General features: G+C 34.3%; 1 protein-coding gene across 4 annotated transcripts in view; it reads right to left on the reverse strand.

Moving 5' to 3' along the window:
- PCLO (piccolo presynaptic cytomatrix protein) overlaps window positions 1-24973 on the reverse strand; it is a 410245-nt gene that overhangs the window by 368115 nt on the left and 17157 nt on the right. For all 4 annotated transcript variants that reach the window (XM_057504460.1, XM_036931695.2, XM_057504459.1 and 1 more), the window contains exon 3: window positions 16115-17509. In XM_057504460.1, the coding sequence (XP_057360443.1) occupies window positions 16115-17509 (1395 nt within the window). The remainder of the gene's footprint in view (window positions 1-16114; window positions 17510-24973) is intronic.

Consider the following 24973-nt stretch of genomic DNA (forward strand, 5'->3'; position numbering starts at 1 on the left):
AGAACATTCTGCCCTTCACCATCTGTAGTATGAGGCAACACTGTGTCTTCCACCAAAAGCACCCAATGAGCACTATTATAAGATACCTGGTAAGATGATCGGACTCTGGAAACCCAAACGACACAGCAAATGTCCATCACCAAAGTTTTGCCCACCTTCAAGAACAGCTCAAATTCCACTCTGGCAAAAAGAATACTTTGATTTGCTCTTCAAACCCCTCATTTCCCTATTTTTTTGTGGCCATTTTTTTTGTATTTCACTACAGTTAACTACTACTAACTTTTGTAAGCCATTTTATAGATTTTCCTTCTTTACTGTATCAAGAGTTTTGTGAGGGCAGATGCTACATCATTCCTCTTCCCAAAAATCTTCTGAAGCATTAAAAATTTTAATTGACTCTTATATGAAACAGTAAAATACCTAAGTAGAAAAAGAAAATACAGGTATGTTTTACATGTTGTTATTATTAAATTTTAATAGACTATAACAAATTTAACTAGGTCACCATTTCCAGAAGTATGTCTCAGCACACAAAATCACAAATCTAACTGTGAGAAAGGTATAAACATTCCTTTATTGGAGGCTTCACACGTATATTAATCACATTCAAAATTCTGAGTATTTGCTACAGTAAGAAAAAATATTTAACTCTGTTTAACCAAGATGATCTAATATATTAAACATGTCTTATTAATAATGTGATTTATCACTTTATCCCGCTTTTTAAAATCACTTCAAAACCACCTGTTGCCTAAGGATGTTTACCAGCCTCTCCCATACTTGAAACACTATACTAATAAGTTGGTGCTTATAAATACAAGTAATGTAACTACTGGGAAGGCATGCATCAAATACAGACTCTTTGCACTTTGAAGAGAAAAAGAGCAATCAATATATACATTGATTTAAACTCTCATCTTTGTCAAAGTGATTTTTTTTTCCTTTCTACACATACTCATATAACTGTGTAGCCATGTGCTATCATACTGTGGAATTCTGTGTATGACTAAGTGAAGAAAGAACCATATAATATCAACTTTAGAGGGATTTAATTTTTCTCAAGCTACATCAGTGTTTCAGAATTTGTCTTTTCATATTTAGGGCCCATCCTTGGTGAATATCAACTGCTATATTTATGTTAATGAATAATTACAACAAATTAAGAATTTTCAAGGATTATTTTACAGGTCAAATTCTTCGTCTTTACTGCCTTCCCTTTTTCAAAGATTCACTAAGCTATTACATGATCACTCACATATACTTCATAACACTGAAAACAATTAAATATATATTTTAGCAAGAGCCATCCCACTTGTTTTTTAAAGAAAATAAATACAAGCATTATTTAAAAGAAAGAAATTGCAAGTGGAGGTAGATGGTTGACAGAATCACTAAAGAAGCTATATACTCAGTCAGGCATCTATCCACATATGACTGATGCTGTCAGTGACCAATGTAACAGGAAGAGAATCTATTTAGACGTCAGCACTTCACGTCACCACTGTCACGCCTGGATGGAATTTCATTTAACACCTGCTGGAGTTTAGTGTTGTGAAGAACAAAATTTAATATGGAATCAAGTCCAACATGAATCCATTTCACCTGAGTCTATGCTTCTATAATTTGTCAAATACACAAAATAAAATAACACTTGCTTTATTTAGGCTGCAGCTGAGATTCAATTATGACTGAAATTATACATCAATCATAACCAAAATACTCATTAAAAAGTCATCCTTAGTCACCTTTAAAATTAATAACTTTAACTTTTTCATTCATATTTTAAAAGTACAAAGATATACCTAGTTGAATTCATTGAAAAATTTATTCCTTGGAAGATAAACACTTAACTCACAAACAAAACTATCCATAAATTATATATATTTTATATAATCTATACATAATATACATATATATAAAGAACTCTGAAGTTTCAAATTATAATAATTTTCAGATATTCTTTAACAACAGTTATGGCCATTGGTGAATAGCCATAAAGTAATATAATTCATATAAAGTAAAATAAATAGTTTGTGTGTGCACATACCTGTATATATGAGGAAAGAAAAAAAATCTGTAAAAAATCATTGACTTGAGAAGGGAAGAAACAAAAAGCACAATTAGGGAAACTGATGAATTTTCTATCCTATGTTGTGATTTGTGTATTAGATCCTAAGTCTATATTTATTTGGTTATTTTTCATACTATACAGGTCAACTGTTATCCTAGCAGATGGCATCTATGTAGGTATGTATCTCTCTATCAATCTGTCTACCTCATTCTATCTATCATAGTTAAGACACTGACCTGAAAAACTGAAATACCTTCACATGAACAGTTTAACCTAAAACTAACAATTTAAAAGTTCAGTTTCCTACTGTATGTGCTATTGGAAATTTTATACTGAAATTTTATCTTTTAAAAATACTACTATCTCAATTAGATGTAAAATATTTTATGAACACTTAATGTAAGTATATAATTGTGAAACATACTGAACTCTATCCTTTTAGTTCTTAATCACTAAAGGCAAAATGGATAAACATTCAATATTTTTCATGAGTTATATTGTTTTTATTTTGCAAAATATATTCTTCCCTCCCAAGTAAAAACTTGGGGATGATTAATCAATACACATCACCATTGTATTAATAACCTCCTTCATTAATTCTTACCTGAATCAGAGTTATGTCTGAAAAATGCACTGGACCTGGAAATGTCTGTGGCTACTTTAAATGGCTCTAAGACAACTAATGCTTACTTTGAAAGTTTGAACTTATTACCCTCTGGACCTGTCCCTTGCCTCTATCTCTTGCTTTCAGTCTCCTCACTTTGTTACACCTATAAATAATATTCACACATCTAAATTACCTGCCCTACTTCTCAAAATCACACACCTACATCTATACCTGAACCATAACCCTGTACCTCACCAGGTTGACTGAACAGGTTTAGTTCTAGTAGACATTAAATATGCCTCAAACAAACTCTGTTTTAATTTAATAGCCTTCCCTTTTCTTTTTCTTTTTCTTAACTGCTAGCTTTTCCCTAATTATATGTTCTTTCCTTAAACTGAGTCCCAAAAACATCTGCCTCAAAGCCTGATGCAGTGAGGAGAGTGGTTTATTTCAGGCTCTCCATTGCTACTTTCTAACCACTGTTCCCCACTAACAAAATAACTCTCTTCTTTTGAAATCTCTATTGTTTAGTTATCTTGCCAAAGCATGAATCTCGTTTCCATACACCTTCAACACCTTCCCAAAAGTTTTAACCCTGACTCATAGCCCCTTTTCCACTCTATCTTTGTGGCCTTGGTATTAATGTAGTTGACCTCTCCCGCTGTCTCACTTCATAATAAATAAAATAAATCAGCTCCAATGACTGTTATTTCAATGATGTTTTAACCACCTACACACATACTACTTTTCCATACTGTTCATGCTCCAGCTGATGATTCTGCAAGCATGACGCTGTAGAGCCTCGTTTCCAAATACTTTCAAAAGATGAAAAGACAAAAAATAAATAAATTTAAGAAAAAACGAATACCAATCTATCATTCTAATCCATCTATTTTTACCTGCGAATGGTCTTTCCAGCCCTTATAAATTATTACAATGTCAAAACCACATTTTAATTAATATTACATTGTAAACATATCATTTATCCAAATCACACTGAGTTATTATTTCAGTGTTTTCATAATATTCCATCAAATTTTGAAAGGCAATCTTGCAGATGAATCAAGATTTCCAAATTTGGAGCCAGACAGACTGGGTAAAAAATTCCTATTTATGACTTACATTGCAGTGGAAACTTAACCACTTTTCTGTGCTCAGTATCACCTTCTGTAGAATAAAAATAACAACAGATCCTTATGCGGTTTTGTATATTTAGTGCTTGGAAACTGCCATCCGGGCAGGTGCTTAGTAAGTATTAAATTATATATATTACAATATACCATGTTTTCTTTATGTAACCATACTTATTGCTAGAAATGTAGATCTTTACAGTTTTTACTTACTGTTTGATTTTACTATGAAAATCAAGAAAATGCTGCAATAAGCATAGGGCCTTTCTTCTCTTAAATCATTTGTCTGGTAAAACTCTCAGGACTGTTAACGAGATCCAAGAATATATATTCCCTTTGGCTCTGAATGTCTTTTTTTAAAAGATTAATAACAATTTGTAATATAGCTACTAGGAGATAGTTTTATCACCATATTGTTGGCACTTAATCCTTGTGTTCCTTAAAAATCACTCTTGCCTTGTCTTTCCAAAATGCCCTCTTTTCATTTTCCTTTTTCTCTAATTGCTCAATGTGTTGTGTTTTGCCTCCTTCCTTCTTCCCCACAAAACTTGGTCTTTCCTAGCTCTCAGGCCTCTGTATTTGCTTTTCTATGTTCTTTTCTTCCATATTATACACTAATTTAATGACTTTGACATTTCTATTCTGATGAAATCCAAACAAGATAGCTGTCCTGAAATATTCACTGAGATCTAGAATAGAATCTAACTTCCTTCTGAATATCAACATTCCAGTAACTGAACATTACTCCAATTTTACTTGATTTTACAACTGCTGTTCCAATATTCCAGAGTGAACACCATGCAGTCATGTTTATCTTTCTACTTCCACACAACCAGTCAATTGCTAAGCTCTGTCAAGTCTGTCTCTTCCCCTAAAGGGAATCCTATACTCTAATTTCCAGTATAATCTGGCTCATTTAACAAATTAATGATAAGATTACAAAATAAGGGCAACCCCTGAATTGTAAATTCATAATGACCTCTCACTGCTATCCCAAATAAAGAGAATGATGCATTACTATTTTTTTCGGGGAAGGCCTTAAAGGAGCAATGACACCATAAAGTTCACTTCTGGTATTACTCTAACGCCTCTTCTTCCTGCCTCAGGATTTGAGGTAATTCTGCTTTTCACCCATGCATCACACTTTATTTATTCCATCCCTTTTCATGTGGGCAGAAACTGTAACATGATGGGATCCCTCTCTATGATTAAGCTACTAGTCAGTTGTCTTTTGAGTAAATAGAAAGGACACTGTCCAGTCAGGCACAACCCAACGAGATGAATCTTTAAAAGAGCCTGGGTCCTTCTTTAAATCAGAAATGTAAAGTATGAGGCAGATTCCACATGAGGGAAATTCTTTGTTACTGGCTTTGAAGATGGGGCAGCATGAAACAAGGAATGCCAGCAGTCTCTCAAAACAGTGGCCCCTAGCTGATACCCAACAAGGAAACACAGACCTCAGTCCTGCAACCACAAAGAACTGAATTCTGCCAACAACCTGAAAAAACTTGGAAGCAGATTCTTCAGTGAATCCAGAGGGGAACACACCCCTAAAATTTTTATTTGTTCTGTTGAGTCTCTGGTCTGAGAACCTAGGTGTGCCATACCAGACTTCTGAGCTACAAAATTGTGAGCTAATAAATAAGTAGTTTTAAGTTGCTAAATTTATGGCAACTTGTTACACAGTAATAGAAAACTAATACTGTTGCAGAAAAAGAAAACTTTTATTTCAGAACTTTAAAGCATCAGTTTTAAAATGGACTCTCTAGTTAGGTTTTCTTTAAATGTAACATAAGTTTTTAAAAATAGAGAGCAAAATACAAACGATACGAGGTTTTTTTGTAATTTAAATAACACTCTATCTTTCAAAAAGTGTATCTGCAATTTCACTGAGAGTGACTGTTTTAACTAGGAAATACATGTTTGTTTTTTTAAGAACTAGGATAAATCATTAAAACAATGCTGGCTACTGGGCTTCATTTAACAAAAAGTCATGATGATATAAAACCTTCGTTAAATCAAATTTTTTAGAAATACAAAAACATGAATGACTCATTTAAATGATAGGGAAGAAAGTAAATCACAAACCATAGCTGACATGAATTAAGCCATGTAGCCATAAGTTTCAGCAAGCATTTCTCATGTTAATATATTCTTGTCGGCAATTACTTCTCAGCAATTTTAAAAGCCTTTCCAAGTATACTCATTTTAAGAAAATCCCTGATATAATTTCTCCCAATGAAAGTCTTTTTGAAATCTTAAAGATACTTCACTTCTTTTCATATGTAAAGAAAGCAGTCATATTAATATATTACAATTACAGAGAGAAGCTCATGAAGTGCAAAGAGAAGAACTGTTGACATCGCACACAAAGAACACAGCAATGTATGTGTTTTCATTTCAGGCAGGGCCCATTACTTTTTAACCACATTATATAAAATAATCTGAAATAATCTCTCCAACTAGAATTAAAGGTCTACACTTGCCACTTAACATCAAAACACATTTCATTAAGCAGCTTAACTCTTATCAGAAGTGCAACTCCACTTAGGAAAGAGTAATTTTTATCTTGTCTGTTTAGCAAAAGGTATATATCTTGATACCATACACCTTCTAGATCTGACAACTATAGCTAGAAAAACTATCATTTATTGAGCTTTACAAGTGCCATGAACTGTTCTTAAAGTTTAACCTGGATTCACTCTTCTAAACCTTACAACAGCTCCATGAGGTAGGTCCTCTTATCATTATGCCCAATTTACAGGGGAAGAAACCAAGCCAGTATGAGGAGGCATACATGCCATTTCAGCAACACCACCATGTTGCCTCTCTATGGATCAACAAATGCATTCTCCCCTCTCTTGGAGCTTAGTTTCACTCATCCCTCAGCTGTAACAAAAACTACTTTAGTCCTGTGGACCCTATTTTATACCGATAATTTATGTGGAGAAAGATTTTCAGTATACATGGTATGTGTCTTTTGTTTTCCTTTAGAAATGATACATACTGGTAAAAGGTGTGGTAGGAAAGTCATTAAAAATATTTGCAGCTAATGAGATATGAAGTTGACCTTTCAGTACTGTTCATCAGTGTTTTAGTTTACCTTATTCAGATGCTGTATCTGTAATAACCATAAGGATTAATTTCTACAAAGATTTTGTGAGAGTCCAGTGTATGTCAAGTACTCAGCACTCATGTGAGGTAGAGAGATCATTTTTTAAAACATAGCAAGTTAGTAAATTAACCATTATGTTACCAGATAATTAATATTGTATAAAATAATAAAAAGATAATTTGTTAAAATTTAATGTTAGTAAATCAACTATTATGTTGTAAGATTTTTCTATGGACAAAAGAAAAAAGGGCAGGGTAAGAAAACCTTGCATTACTGGAGATGGACAGCAGATTATAGTACTAAGTAGAGTAGGGTGGCCTCATTGAGGTAATACTTAAGCAAAACATTTAAAAACAGAAATTTCTTAGCTTTTTCATGTAAAAAGAATCTCATCTTCTTTTAATCCTTCCTAACTTTAAGAACATATGCAAAGAGATACTTATTAGCATGTAAGAAATTTTAGAAGGGCTTTAAAAATCCTTACAGCCAATATGGGACTAAATAAGTAAATTTCAAACTATTCCAAACTGCAATTATAATATTGTTAACATAAAGCATGCCTTTTATTTTATATGCTATTTCCCAAAATTTTGTTTCTTTTTCACTGAACAAACACGTATTGACAACCTACCATGTGCTGGCATTTTATAGTCCTGATGTGCTTGAGGGATCACATTCTGGTTAAATTACACAATTTGCAATATAATATATGAGGGCTGATTGGAGAAGAGAACATGAAGTAGGGGGTTAAGAGGAAGTGGTATTTGAGACGAATCTCCAAGTATAGATTGAAGATAAACATGTAGAGGAGTGGAGAGTATTGAGGCACATGAAATGGTACAGAGGATCCAACAGGTATACTTTGCTCATGCACGGAATATAGCCCTGCTTGAGAAAAGATGAAGGGATCTGGTAGAACATGATAAACAAGGAATCTGCACACATAATCAGAAACTTTTTGGAGAATGAATTTTGCAAAACTGAGTTCACCCAAATAAAGTATTCAGTCCAGAATGACAGGATTTGTGGTGCTTTTGAGTATGACAGGGGACAAGTGAAGAGGAACATGGGAGAAGAATGACTCCCAAGAGGGGCATGTTGAATATGAGGTGATTGTAGTACATTTTAATGGAAATTTTCCATAGACCATGTAATTTGTGACTCTGGAGGAAAAAGAATTAATAAAAATAGTGAAGGCATTAAATAAGCAGATGATGATAGCATAAATGAAGGTGATGAAGGCATTAATTAAAATGTATCTAACATTTAAGATATTATTTATTTTACAATATGCATCTTCTGGAACATTAATTTTGACAAATAAAAAGATTATGTGATAAACTAAAAATTTATGTGCTTGTTTAAATGTAAGCCAATTCTTACTTTTAAAGGTGATTAAATCTGAAGCATTTGCAAATTTTCTTGACCAAGGAACATGTTTTTAGTATAGCAACTTGTGGGACTACATTTCAAAAAAATAAATTTTTGGAAAAAGAAAGTCCTAGATTGTTCAGACACATAAATTATCAGATTGTGTTGGATTCATCAGTTAATATATGTCTTGATACCGTATTATAATGCTACAGAAAACTGACTCTTCATGGTTTAGAATCCTGATTAACAAGCAAGGTTTTTAAATAGAGGATGGTTCTTCTTACAAAAGTCATGAAACACATTCAAGCTTTTGTTTGCATTGCATGGCTCAGCTGACACTTTTTTACTTTTATCTATTTAAGTCTTCAAAGCCTATTATTAAGGGTTTTGTATACCTAGATAATACTTACATAATTACTTCTGTAAGAATGTGTTGTTTCTGAGTAAAGAGTACGTATTTTTCCAGGAGTTACTCACTATTGCAGTATATTGATAAATTAAACAAGAATGTAAGAGTAAATACATGGCATATAATAGATGCCAGAAGTCCACAGTCTCACATGAAGTCTGAGTAAATAGCAAAAGAAGTCAGCAGGTATTCTTGCAGACAGTTTACTCAATGAAAAGTCTATTGTTTAATGAGTGCTTTAATTAGCTTTCCTTCTGAAGTGTGGCTCAGGTGGAGAGGTTCTATTTTTAGTAGGTGCAAAAGAAAACTGTGACGTTGCTTTGACATGCTGAGGGTAGTGACAATATGTGATATGTTGAAAAAAATTCTACTTCTAAATAGGAAATAGTGAGATAAACTGAAACTGGGTGAACCATGTATAGTAACTGTTAATCTGACATGTTTAGAAGGTAATCCAACTGAATGCATATCTAATTAAATACAAAAGAAAAGCAAAAAGTATTTAAGTCCAAGTTTAGGGATTACGCATAGATGTCTGAGGTTATTTTTAATTCTAATGGATACAGATAAATATGAACTACTAGTCAATGCTGGAAAGTAGAGACATTCCTAGTTTGTTGGGAAGACTATAATTACTCCCTTTTTTAAACAAAACAATATGGAAGTTTTGTTAAACCCATTTGCCTAACCTTGACCACCCATTTCAAGGAATTAATGTAACATATCAAAAAATAATGGAAAAATAAATGCATAAATGTTTTACTGCAGGCTTTTTGTATAGTAAAAGGAACTAGAAGCACCCTTAATTTCTCAGTTTTCAAGAAGAGAATGTCTATCATTATTGAGATACTGCACAGCTATTTACCGCAAATAGTATGAGCTAAGTCAATGAGTGTTCACCGTAAAGAATGCCCAATGTATAAAGTTTTGTGAAAAAAGAAGCCAAATAAAAATATGTATAGTAAGATAACATGTTCATTTTAAAATAAATACATTCTTTTAAAATACATAACTAAAAATAAAAATAAAAAATAAAACACTCGCTCATAAAACTTTTAAAATAATCAATCAAGTCCTTCTACATTTCACTGTTCGTCTGTGTGGGGTAAATGGAAGTTTCCACCCATAAATTCTGCCTGGCCTCCACAGTGGTGTGTGGATAAGGGTCTATTTACATATCAATGAGCCACGGGCAGGGCCCCTACTGGGGCAAGAGGTAGACAGAAAACAGCCATTCTCTCCCCCAGTCTCTTCATGGTATGTAATTGGTGGGGAGTCTGCCAGTCACCAGGGACCTGCTCATGGAGCTCCTCCAGGAAGGGGTAGGGTTGGGGGGAGAGCACGCACATCCCTGCAGGGGACATATGGAATGGGGGCTGGCTAGCAAACCCAAGCAAGCTGTGAGCAATAAAAACCCTTTCTCCCAAGCTGCCCTTGTCCTTACCCTCCTTTGGTTTCACTAGATTCATAGCAAACTTGCCCTGGATGGATATCCCAGAGTCACAATATGACCAATATAAAAATAAAGAAAAGAAAAAAAAAAAGAGACATGTCCGAATACATATTAAATCATTGATATGAACTGCATGGGGAAAAGAAAGCTATTTATTTTTCTTAGATCCTTTAGTACTCTATGGATTGTTAAAATTACTTTTGTAATTCAACTTGCTGGAATAAAGTTATTAAAGGAAAATGAATGGCCTTCACGAAGGAAAGGAAAAAACAGTGGACCAGATGACATATTCGTTCTAATATCCTGTATTCATAAGTCTTCTGGTAGCAAGTGACCTAAAAACTGATGATTTTCACCCAAAGCCACAGGGAGAATATAAAACAGACCTAAATATTCTGAAAAGAAAAAAATAGAAAGGAACACTTGGAGCCACAGGGGGCAGTAGAAAAAAGATGTCCTGATCTAAAGGTTGGTATGGCCACAATATGCTAGGAAATAGTACAGATATTTCTTAGACATGATTTGGAGGACCTGAGTACATTGGTCTTCAAGTCAGGCCAGCCAGGTATGAGTAGTGTATCTCTTGGTGATGAGAGTCCTGAGGCCTATCTGCTCAGTAGAGCATGCAAAAAGAACCAGCTATCTTGTGTAACAGAAGAAACTGAGTTTCACAAGAGAGAATCAGAGTGCAACAAACATAATGATGTTTGTGTTTCTTGTAATAGAGAGAGAAATACATCCCACACAGCAGTATACTGCAGCACATGCATATGCAACTGCAGTTACATGAGGAAAAGGCAGAAGAGCACTATTTAAGGAAGAAAAGCCTTACACAATAGTAATGAACACAAAATTTTAGTGAGATATTTTACAGATGTCTATACCAAGTTTTTGAAATCCAGTGTGTGTTTTGCACTTAAATTAATCTTAATTTGAACTACCCACAGTGCTCATTAGCTACATTTGTCCACTTACTATTTCATCAGACAATGCATCTCTAGAGAAACAATAGCATATATGAAAAATTGTCAGAATATAAATTGATACAACTGCTGTGGAGAACCAGTTTAAGATAATATGTAACCTGTAACCTAAAGTCCAGCAATCCCAATCCCAGGAATGTAATCAGAAGGCTATACAAAAATGTTGAGAGAAGCAAAGATTAACCACCACCGCTACAACCAATTGAAACTGTAGATATTCATCATTTTCATAGTAAAGTCTTTAGATTCGTTGGCAGGAATATAATAGTATTTTTTATGTTTTATGACATCACACTCACAATGTATGATGGGACTTTATTTCATCATTCAGCCATATGCTTTCACCTATAAATGCTGACCAGTTGGTGGACTTATCTAGAAAGAAAACTGGTACAATGATACTGGCCTCTACGATTCTGAACCTCTCAATCTGTCCATTCTTCTAAATCCAGTGGCCCAAATGTTACCCAGTTTTGATGCACATATTAGCAACTTTATTGGTATTAAAGTAATTAAAGTAAGTTAAATAATTACCACCTAACACAACTTACAGGTAAGAGAGCACAGAACAAGTGGAATTTGTTATCCAGTTCCCAGGGTTACTTACACATAGCATAGGACACAGCACTGGCTCAGCCTCGGATTTCAACCTCTGGGGCTTGATAACAGTACCTCTGATACACATTCTTCTGATCTCTAAAATAGCTGTAAAAGCTACCCCACAGTGCTGCTGTGAGAAAAATGCATGGCCCAAGGCCTTTCACACAGGCCTAATCAAATACCAGCCTCATTAAAAAAAAAAAAAAAGGACATAATTATCAGTTTACCTTTTCTCACAATCTCTTCACAATATTTTGTCTGGATCATAATTAGAATCTTCTATTTACATTTACTATCTAAGCCAAAGTTCTGGTAATCAAAAAAAAACACAAATCAAAGGAACACTATTTCAGCACTTTTAGACTTCCAAATTTAACAAGTACCGTGTTAAATGACACTATTCAAGTTTGGAAAGGCTGCAGTAAGAAAAGAATTGCACACACAACTGGTGACAATGTCAAGAGCTATCACATCTTCAAAGAGAATTTGATACTTCAAAGTCCTTGTCCCTTGTTTTACTAACTTAGGAAACTTCCCTTGGGAAACAGTTAAAAATACAAATATTTATGTCCAAAAGTGTTCATAGTTGTAATAAAAAATGAAAAAAACTTAAATTCCTAAGTCCCTAATATGAAGAGAATACATATGAAAAAACATATACCCACAGAACTGAGTAACACTTCATCAAAAAGGTAATATCATTTTTCTTCTAAAAATTAAGACCTAAAAATTTTGTGTCTACAGACAACTTATCAACTTTATTATGTAAGTTAAAAAGTGCCATCAAGTGTCCCTCTTCACCATGGATTTTATTCACACAGAGTCTAGATCTCTATTATGTAACTATTTTAAAAATAATTATTGGTAGAATTCTTTTCTCTTTATTGATTTTTTATCATACAGTGTTTTATTTCTTGTGTGTATACATGTGTGTGCACACGTAAGTGCTTTTTAGTATTGGATACATTATTTTTTTAAAGTATTAACTAATGATCTTTAAAGTAATGGACAGATATTATGTGTTTGCCAAACTAACAAACACAGTATCCCTACTATGCCATCCTTGACTATTTGACAGAAAATTCAGAAACCACTCTAGCTAGAGAGTACAGATCTAAAGGGTCTCAGTTATACCACTGGGTCTTAAATTGGCTCAAGAGGCCCATTTGTTACCTGGTGACAAATACATGCTAGCTATTCCTATGTCACTTAGGCCATGCAGAATTACCTTACTAAGGAAGCAAAATTCTGACTGTAGGACTTCATGAAATATGAGGAAGCAGTTTTAAGTTTTATACTCATAGTTTAAAAATTACTTTCAAAAAGTGTAGTAAAAAATAAAATGAATACTCACTGAGGAATTTTGATTCCTTTTTGCATTTGAACTAAACCAGAATGATTAAAATTCACTAGATAAACTGATTGCCAATTTAGGCCATTTTTTTCTCAGCATGCTTCAAATTTTATTAGACTAGCTCTTCCAGAAATCCTTGCTGCCACTTTGAAAATTCCTTCCAAGATAAAATATTCCTTGAGTTAGCAGAAACTAAAGCCTAAAAGAATTGTTCCTTGCTATCAGAGGTTAACGATAATAGTTCCATTAATTTAAACTGGCCATCAAACAGTTAAACCATGGAGCTTAGACTGAAGCCTGGCAGTGCCCCAGGGCCTGCTGGTGGCCCTTGGCACTCCTCAGGTGCTCTTGGGGAAGCTGTGCACAGAGACAGGAAGCAGCCTTAGAAACAGGAGTGCTTGATTATTGGGGGGGAGGGGAGAGGGACAGCAGATACACTCTGTAGCTCCCTAACCCAGGACAAACTATAATCAGCATTTCCCACCCCCCGAGGAACAGAAGGCACCAGCAGGAAGAGAAGTCCTACCTCGCAGTGCTTAGTGTAGTAGAAGCAGAAGCTTGTAACATAGAGCTAAGTGTGCTTTATTAGAAAAATAAATGGACAAGCTGAATCCTTTCTTAGACCATTCCTTTGCACTGCAGGCATAAAGTCTGAGTATCTTCAGAATGCGCTCCCCAAAACTACAATCAATGTACAGTGCCAGCCCAGCATAAAATACTGGATTACAAGAAAGAAATATGACAAGCATAATGAGGAAATCAGAAACAAATGAAGGGTCAAGGAAAAGAGGCTTTCCTAATCACTCCTTACTGAGGGAAATCAAGAGAGATTCTTAGTATGAACTTTGGGATAGCACCTTAAGTTAAGCCTATAAATCATATTTACAACTTGCTGGCTATATACGTACATGTATGCACACACATATAGGCAAACACATTGTGCCTTTCTTTTGAACTAACTCTGTCTGCCAGTCCTCTGAAGTCCTTTGGGGTAAAAATAATAAGAACTACTTGCACATGGATTAACTCAACTAACATCATTCTCTACCTTGATGCTATGTCAGTCAATGGACTTGATCTAAACACCAGAGGTCACTGAGGACTTATACTAACTGAAAACTTCATGTGGATTAGCAGAGTCAAGTTAAGCCAGGAATACTAGTCCACTGCTTTTGTTACACCAAATGTATTATGAAACATGATCTTCCAAATTCAAATAAGTTACCTCATAGAAAAACACTCTGAATAATGACAGATCATCTAAATCCCATGGATCATATTTAAAATAGGACTTCACCTAGACCATCTGAAAACTTAAAACCATTTATAGTTTCAAACCATTGAAATTCTACATATGTGCTAGATAATGCTCTGCTTTATTCAAGAAAACTCCTTTCCAAACTATCTCCTCCAAAATATAATTTACCAACACACAGAAAGTCAAAGATTCTCCTTTCCTCCAAACACTGACAGAATTATAATAATCACTACACACACACACACACACACACACACGCATGCATGCACACAGATATGTATATTATACTCTTCCCTCTGCATTAAAGAAACCATTTTTAGTGGGCACAAAATATGCCTTAATGCAGACATTATAGTTTTGTTTATAGTGATGCAGTTTATTTTACAGCTACTTAATTGCACTGTGTTGATATCATAAGGCGACCTATTAAAGGGTACAATTCTTTAAACCCAAGAGATAAACACAATTATATTGGGAAAACCAAACTTTTCCTCTTCATGAATACACAACCAAAAACAACTATTCTAAATATATCAAATAAATATAAGGTTGGTTGTTTTGCTTTTGCATTGAATCCATAACACTGTAAGTAATAATTACAGTTGTTACCACTCATGAAATGCTGAGAGAAACCAAATTTTATTTACCTTTAAAATGGATCTTAGTTAACTTTATTCATCACAGTTAAGGAGGATAAAATGTGCTTTTGTCTGTAGGGAAAATTCTTTCATATAGTATTAATTATGTCAAAGCAACATAATTGTTTTCATAGTAAAAAAAAAACTTTTCTATGGTTTATTTTTTAAAGAAAATATTTAGCTCAAAAACACCAAGACTTTCTAAAGCTTCTCTGTGTAATTACTGAAATCTGTTCAATTTTTCCATTCCAATGAATTATAAAATCAAAGAGAGTGGAATAAAATAATCCTTAAATATTTTTGATTCATGTAACAGTGAACAGTTATTTAAATTCAATCCCCAAATGTTTATTAAAGCATTATTATTATTTATTTAAGATAGCAGCCATCTTTAACCTCTCAGTTTCCCAGGATCCAAATATTCTAATAGACTGATGTATTACTAATGCTCATAGATACCTTCTTTTATAACTGTTTCGGGTAGAAATCTGCCAGCTGCTTTTTGGTTCTTCACATTATGAAGAAAGTGTCTTATCATCCATTAAAAAAGAAAAAGAAGAATTCCTTGACATTAGTCATGGAAATCCATTGTTTTTTTTCTTTACATAGCCCTTAATAAAGTGCTCTATTTATGCCAGGAAATAGCTTAAAAATAATTATAAAAAGTCTAGACATATTGAATCAGTATTTTCTATTAGGCAGTATTAGTAACTTACACAAAGTTTCTTAACAATGTTTGTAAAATAACAGATACCATGTTGTTTATGGATCTGTAAGCAACCCTTTTTTTTAATGTGTTAAAGAGACTGGAAGGATTAGAGATATTTGGTATTTATACGTGAAAATCAGATAGCTATTTAATTAATGAATGATTGGGATAATTGTTATATTAAGTTGTCAGCTTATTTCATCATCTTACTTCTGGTGTATTAACCCAGAAAAATATACATTACATGAACTTTTAATAAGAAAGTACGCCTGTAATAAGCAACTGAAACTTCTTCTAAGATATCAATAGCAATTTTTCTTTGAGAAATGTAGTTTCTGCCCAGAAATTTGGCTACCAAAATATTCAAAATAAACATGATATAATCATATCCATATGTAAAATACATTGCTTACCTCTGTCAAGTGTGGTGTAGGGTTAAATCCACAGAGGTTACATACTTGATTCTTGCATTCAGTGCAAGTACTGAAGTTAGGAGGATCCTTGGAACCTATGTTCAATTCAGTTTTGCAGAGAGGACAGGCTGATTCTGGTTTGGAGCTTTTCTCCAGTTTGGAGAGAAGGGCAGCCTTTTGAGGCTCAGCTGCCAAAGGTTTGCTATCCTTAATGGGTGGAGGCTTCTTTTCTGTTTCTGTTCTTTTTACCATTGGAACTTGTTCAGCTTTGGGTTCTAATTTTTCAGCTATTGGAGCCTTTGTTTCCTTTTTCACAGGCGTGACCTTCACAGGTGCTGGTGGTCCCTGTGCTGCGGACTTGGGTGGCCCCTGAGGGGGAGCTGGCTGTGGAAGCGCAGGGCCTTGTTTTGTTGGGGCTCCTGGCCCACTCTGTGAATGAGACCCCGGCTGGCCTGCAGTGGCTATTAAATTTGATGCCTGGCTGAAGATTGATGCTCCAAACCCAAAGAGCTTCCCAGTCACAGTTTCTTGAGGAGTTGTGGGCTGTGATTTAGGGGCATCAGTAATACTTCCCAAATTCAGACTGAAACGTCTTGACTGCTCCTGAGGTTTTGGAGGCTGCTGACCCTTGGGGGCAGTTTGTCCAGGGGTAGGTCGTGGGCCTGGAGGTGTCGGGGACCCTTTGATCACTGGCTTGGGGCTCGTCTTCGTTTGTGCTTTCTTGGGTTCTTCCTTCTTCTGAACCAGATCTACGTGTTTTTGACCTGTGCTCTCTGAACCAGGCCCAGGATGTGAAATAATTTTCAAATCCGATGCAGGTCGAGGAATGACTTTAGAATCGAATGAGGTGACTCTTTCTCCAGGTGGTGGAAAACTCTGTGAGGGTTTGGCAGAGTCTGTTTTTAGAGGAGAGGGTGTTATCTCTTCATCCTGAGACGGTGCTTCAGAGCCTGGAGTACCAGGTTTCACCACTGTTGACAACGAGGACACAAAGTCCGTGGTTGGCTTTGTTGTCTTGGGGTGCTGTGGTTTATCACTGGCCATGGGGACCTTAGCCTGCTCAGGTAGGACAGAAGGCTCTTTGAGAGGGTCTGGCTTGGATGTGGACTCTGCCACGGGACTTTGCTTGGCCGTGACTGGGGGAGAACCACGAAGGGTTGGCTGTTTCACTAGTGGTGGGGGCTTCTTAGACTCAGGGGCTTTTGAGATACCCTGTTGGGGTGCAGTATCCCTCTTTGGAGAAACCTGCTGTGACTGTGGGGATGGTTTGCTCACTGCTGATGTAGAAATAACAGCGGCAGTCTTCGGTTTGGGCTGGGATGATGATGGAACTGGAGCCAGATCACTTCCTAGAGCTCTTTGCATCTGACAGTTTAAACAGAGCCACTCTTTTACCTGGAAATAATATAAAACAATGGTCACTAATATAATGATGTAAATACAAAAACTTTTCTTTAAAATGCATCACACCATTTGAAACTGTCGTTATCTGAAACACAAAATACAGTTGCTCAAATTATTTTAATTTATATTAAAATATTAACTCATTAATAGTATTCTATTAAGTATAATTAATAAACCTCAGAGACTTAAGCAATCTATATTTTAAGGAAAATTTTTAAAGAAGTAAAAATCAACAGAGTTGTACCTTCCTTCTAATAATTTTGTTATTCTTTGCCTTCGATTTACTGAGTTTGATTACTCCCCAAAATAGAAACTATGTATCATTAAAAAAAAAACATGAGTTGTATTAGATTCTTAAATCAGTTATGTTAGTTATTTTCTCTACTGACTGCTCATAAACAGTTTTAGTTATACAACCCAGAGTATGCTTGTCAAATTATTAATACATTGATAATTTCTTAAATTAGCAGAACATTACTTCCCCCTCCAACATGACATAATCAAATGTGTGAAAACAAAAAATTGTTAACTATGCTGGTTTAGAAAGAGAACATTCCCTGTTAAGAAAATAAAGAAAAAATAATGGCACCCCTTCAAATTATCATAAATAGCATGATTTAACATAGAAAACTTTGTTCCCTTATAAAATTTATGAATATATTGGAAACAGCAACATAAGTATGTAATATACTTATTTGGCTAGCAAAATATATATATATGTGAGATATATATCATATACATATATATGTATTGTTATAAGTGTATCTGTTCTTTCCATATCACATCCATTGTAAAAAAGAGACATTGAATTGGATACTATATATTAAAAGGTAACTAAAAAAACATGTGTTTAACATTTACCTTTTCTTAATTCTGAATAAGCTCATTATATAAAATTTAAATATTACCAAAGTATATTAGAATGGCAAGTTCTACATGACCCAATCTTTTCTACTCAAAGTAATCAATACTACCAGTTCAGCACTTACATTCTTTGTATAGAATTTTTCATGGTGAAAAATATATAGAACACAGGTACCAGAAAAGTTTTCCAGAGTACAAAATAGTAAAGCATTTGGCTGGCAAACAACATACTCTTCATTTGCAAACAGTTTTCTTTTGAAAATAAATAATTTCTAAACTTTAAAAAACTTGTGATTTGACAGTTTATACTGTTAATATTTTTTAATGAAAAAACTATACTGAATCTTTTCTTAATCATTAAAATGGCTTTTTAAAAAGCACATTGAAATTGGTTTATATAATAGGACTTAATTTTGCAATCTCATGGATAGCAAATTTTTGTTTGGAGAAGGTTAAAAGTGATTTTCATCTCTAACTGTTATATTTCTGTTTAAAAATCTGAACCAGAAAGTAAAATAAATATACTTATTAAATGTGAGTGGGAGGTACTTGGGTGTTCATTACTTTTGTTTCAACATGGGTGATGAGTACCTATGTATTCATTATGTTTTTATCTTCACCTTCCTATCTGAGGCATTTCATAAAATAAATAACTTTTTATACATATAAATATTTGAATCCCAAACATAACCAAGCATTTCTACTCAAGCAAGTACCATGACTAAAGTTGAGCTAGAATGTAATGTAATTTTCACTCCATTTTATCCCCTTCTTGATGGAAGGAAATTCTTCTATGAATATGCACCTACCCACTCAACCATCTCCCCTATTATCAATGTCAGTTCGGCTGTCCTACTATTTATTTATTCTCATTTGTTTTTTTACACAACCTTAAACAATACCGTATCACCTAATTATGCAACCAGAAAAGGTAAAAGAAAAAGTATAATTAAAAGCATAATTCTTTATCTATATTATTGATTTTTTCTATAAAATGTTATATGAGATCTACATCCACATTAACCACTTCAAATTACAAACTCCTAGGGTTAGTGACTTTCACTGTAGTTAACTGTTCTTATTCTATCTGACAAATGTCATAGCCAAAGTAGATGCAAAATTTATTCACCCATTCATTTCTTTATTCAGATATTTATTGCACAACTTCTACTTGACACATAGCACTGAGTAAGAGACAAAAATCTGTCCTCACGGAGACTACATTTGAGTAGAAGAATCAGATAAGAAACAATACATAATATAGTCAAGGCTATCCTATCAGTGGCAGTGTGATGAGTCCTTCTCTCCTTTCTTCCTGTGGGTTTCCTCCCCTGACACTTCAAAAAATTTCTATGGACACCTTTGGTTACCAGTAAAATTTTTCAAGTGTCTTTGCAATGTGAGCATTGGAGCTGTCTGCACAGCTAGCCGGTAGGCTCACTCCACCTTTGGGCCAATGCAAAATCAGAACACTGCCGTGGCCTGTCTAATGTCTGATCTACATGAACACCAGAAAAACATTCTACACTGTCATGATTCCCAACTCAAGTGTTTCCTTGTAGCTAATGTGTCCTGGTAGCTTATATGACTGTCTCTACATAAGCAAACGAGAGGAAGAGAGAGGTGGAAAACACAAGTCACTGCCTCTTCATAGGGAGAGAATTTTGCTTTACTCTCCATATGCCTGTCTTTTGAATAGACTCCACTACCCCATCTTTTGTTCTTTTAATGAACACCCTTTCTTCACTTTGACGAATAACACAAAAAAGTTATTTGATCCCTTAATGTTCCTCCTCACTGCTAGAATACAGGTTAAAATCATTGTCTACAGCTATCACAATCTGAAAAGCTTTTTATCTTCTTAGGATTTTTTCATAAGGTCCTTTTTATTTAATTCTAGTGGCCAAATCTGTAGAAAACAGAAATGATTTTTATTTCAGCACTTAACAAACTAGTATTGAAAACAGCAGCATTGCCAATTCCCTGATTCAAATGAAAAAAAATAAACTTAAAAAACTTCCTACACATTGAGAAAAGGACCCACTGAAACCTTAACATCATAAACCACCTTCTACTTTCTGGCGGTCATGTTGGGATGAGTAATGAGTTGTAATAGGCGCCTTTACCCTCTGTCATGTGAATTAGAAATACTGCAATATTTTATGACATTTTCCATTTATCCTCAAGTGTGTCTACACAGCTTGAGAAAGGTAATTTCCCATTCATTCTTTCACTTTTCCAAAGCCATGGTCCTTCATGTGGCCCTTATTTCTCAAATACTTTACGCCTCCCCCAAATATAACTTGTTTAAAACAAACAGAAGGGTTGACTCTACTTCCCCTCAGATCTTGATGCCTCACTGATAACTGTGAAATAACCTTTTTGCACAATATTCAAAATAAAAATAATTTTGTTAGTGTTCTTATGCTAGCACTAATAAGTGTGCTATTTCCAGGTCTTTATTCCCCAAAAGACTACAGGCAGCAAGCGGTAAGGACTTCCCAGTTGTGCTCTTTCTATAAACCTTCAGGCTCTAACTGACCCTTTAAGCATTACAGATGCTCACAAATATTTCTGAGCTGGTTTGAATGAAAAAAATTGATTGAAATACTTGCGCTCTTCAAGCTACAGTATTTCTGTTTACTCTGTTAATCCATTTACTCAGTTTGTACAACAGGCTTCACCTTCATTTTCTGACTGCACTATTCTCCTCAGAACCCTACTCTATACCTCCGGCCATCAACATCCTACCCCCATTTTGGATCAAACTGAAAGTCTCCTCTAATTATCATACCTTCTAACTATACATATTTTTCCTGCCTAGAGACATTTCCTGCTTTGTTTCACTTCCAAAATTAAACATTTATCTCTAACTGAGCAGAGATGAACCTGAATGTACTACTATCATTGCCACAGACACTTGCTGCCAGTTCCGTCTAATACCCATGTCTGCAATACAGTTGGTTCCCCTAGTTTGGCATGATTGGGTCTTCATTCTACTATAGCCATGAATGAGGATTTTAGAAGATATTAGCCCTTATTGTTTCTTCCCTATGCTACAGAAGTCATACAATATCTGAGGCCAAGCCTGATTCAAAGACACCTTCCACCAATATTTCATAAAATGCTTCCCAGCTGCCCTGTCAAAAAAAAGCACCCACTCCCTAAGATTACACTCCAATCAACCACATCCACTTGATAAATGATGGGAGAAATGCAAGAAGCAATGTCAGGGAAGCCTACAACTATATCCATGCGTCCTGGAGGGACTCTTACCTTCAACATAAAATGAAATGGAAGACAGCATTAAAATGGAAGATTTTAACTGTATTAGATAAATGTGTTATGCCTCAAGTATTCCTAAGTTCTAGTTTTTATACAACAAATTATGAAAAATAGTCATGTTTTGCTTTCTCCACCTATAATCTCATACAAACTACATAAATGGAATCCAAGGTCAGAGAGACATGGTTGTTTAATGAGCTACTTTAATTTAACTAGCTCTGTGGACAGGAACAAAAGAAAGGCATGAAGTCATACATTCAGTCTTCTGACTTAATATGTTACATAAATGGGGATAAGAGAGTAGTCAAACAGGATTTCTGCTCATTCTGAGGAAACTGTGTAGATCTCTCATGGAGATCTGCATATAATTACTACATAACACACCACTCTGTTTAATCCAATCCCTCAGGTTCCCTTTTGTTGACCCTTTGTTATGTATCACTGCTGTGAAATATAATAATTCAAGTTCACTGGCTAAGCCTTTTGCTGGATGATCATAAATGTCTTATTTACATGTTTCAAGAGGTACTGTTTCAAGTTTTAATTGTTAACTTCACATAGGGAGTTTCAATGAATGGTGCTACTTTCAAACAAAAGTATCAGAACTATTGATTACTAAAAAATCATATTTTGACCTTTAAGGGTGTGCCTTCAATAATAAATGCAGATAATTAACTCAATACATCTAAGCACTGAGCTGAGCTGGCATATGTTGGGGTTCCAGAATTAAAGTACACTCCTGTTCAGAACTATTATTTTCTATTTAGCATAAAAACAGAATGGAAGCCTCTGACAAAAAAAAAAAAAAAAAAATAGGACAGAGGCATAATGACTAACATCCATCCTTCAATGTGCTCCAAACTGGAAATTTTAAACAAAAAATGTACATAAGAGCTCTAATGAAATCTCTGCTCAAGAACATAGCATAGTACTTGGAACAGTGAAACATCAAAAGAACAAGCACAATGTTAAGAATTTATATTTGCTGGTGTTCTTACCATTCACATTGGCTGTTGATTAAGATGTACCATTTTCTCCACCCAGGCAGCATTCTCACTCTCTCATACCTGAGTCATGATCCACATGCAATCTGTACTCTTCTCCATTTACCTAATTGCTGCCATCCTTTACAGTCCACATTGAACTTTCTCCTTTACTACTTACTATCATCACCAATAAAGGTCTGCCCCTTCTCAACTACTACTACTATAGTTTGAACAACAGCATTTAAACACCAATAGATAGGGCCTTAATTTTTCTTCCAATTATTTCCTCTCCCCTCCTCACATTTTAAACTCTGAAAGGAGCAACCCCTTTTCGTGCTCACTCTCACCTCTCTCTTAGATACCAAGTGCATTTTAAATATTACTTAATGCTGAGTTAAATTATTCTGAAGTTTTTTCTTATTTCTCAATAACTTCAAATATTTATTAATATATTGCTTATATCATTATATTATTTATATTATTTCAAATTCCATAGAAAATGATACAATATATATTATATATAACATATATTCATATATATATATGTTATATATAAAATGTTACAAAGAGGAAACCAAATGAAAGTTTGATAACAGATTACGCTTTCTTCTGTTCAAGTATTACCAAACCACATGACCTCCTCCACAGAGGCAGTTACTCACTGACAGCAGTTTGGCTGCAGATAGCTCACTGTAGCCAACATCTTTAGCTATGCACATTAACGCGCAATTTGTTTTGGTTAAAAACTAGACACAGAACTGTGATGACATGTTCAGCAACTTGGTGAAACAGTTTAAAACAAGTCACCCAGAAGGTGGACAGATACTTTCTGAAATTATGTGGACTGCAATTTCTGTTGTATAATTCAACAACTATTGATAAACTTTGTGAAATGTACACTAAACGTGCACTTTCTCCTTCATAAAGCATACTAATCTTCTCAAATGCTAGTAGTTACATTTGTAAATCCTCACAAAATAGGGTCAAATGACAAAAGCATACTTTATTGTTTGTCGGTGCAGTACAAAATAGGAAAAATTTCACCAAAGCACAACTGACAAATTAATTATAGTACACAGACATGAACATATATTCATATTACAGTTACACAAAAACAGGATCCAAAATCAGTAAACTGAACTTGCCTACATTAAACGCTAACTTTCGAACTACCTGCCAAATGCAGAATTCAAACTATTATATCTTGAATGATAAACTTCCACCTTGAGCTATCCACAATTTTGTAGATTGTGTACAATTCTAATTAGACAGTATTTGTACAATTATCTGAATAGCTTATTTACTTGTCCTTTTATAATTTCATTTAAAAATGAAAAAAAAAATTAGTGAAAAGGATCAAAGCTCTCATAAACTTTGTGAGCTTATTATGTATGTTGAAAGTTTCATATCTATAATTCAATCTGATTCTCACTGGAATTAAGGAAATCACTTGTATGTTCACTTGAAAAGGAAAGAAGTAATTTTTTATATGTATTTAGATATATATGAAATGCTTAATGTCTATTAAAAGTTGTATAAAAAGACAGTTTTGTAAAGATTTTCAGCCACTTCTACTTCTCTGCGAATGGAAGTCCCTTATAACTTACCATTTATTCAAATTTTATTTAGTTGTCTGTATGCACCTTTTCAGGTATGTATTTAAGGAAAATCTGATTTTAAAACTACAAGTTTTACATCATTTTCAGCTTGTTTTCATGGGTCCTATCCACATTTTCCATTACCATTTACTTCCTTCTGACCATTTTTTAAAAATATTTTCTCTGTCAAGTTAAAAAAATCACATAAATCTACACATTGAAATTTTTCCCCAAAAATACAATTACAGAATTCCTAATCATGTGATCACATAATGAAGTCAGCCGCTGAATTCTTTTAATTGTTTTACACAACTAGAAATCTGCTCCTGAGTTGTTTTATGAATTCTACTGAAAATTCTCACTTTACTGAACAAATGATAAAAATGTCATATTTCTATCATTTTGCAATTGATTAAAATAGTCTTATTTTTGATCAGAGAAAAAAATATGCAAGTTTGCTTATTTTTTTATCTTCAGGTGAGATCAGATCTCACCTAAATTGATTTTATCATATTCTATTTAACATACAAGATTCCATCTTTATTTGCTAAATTATTGACTCTCCTGCTAGACTTTGACTTCTATACTTGACAGTGCTCAAAGTTATCAACTTCATCATCTGTATTTTCAAAATCTAACAGACTGGCTGGCTCAGAACAGGCCCTCACAGCTTCCTTGAAGGACAAAAAAAGAACTCAGCAAGATAAGACTCTGAGCAAGAC

This window comes from Manis pentadactyla, chromosome 7, assembly GCF_030020395.1.
Source record: "Manis pentadactyla isolate mManPen7 chromosome 7, mManPen7.hap1, whole genome shotgun sequence".
NCBI classification, from domain to species: domain Eukaryota; kingdom Metazoa; phylum Chordata; class Mammalia; order Pholidota; family Manidae; genus Manis; species Manis pentadactyla.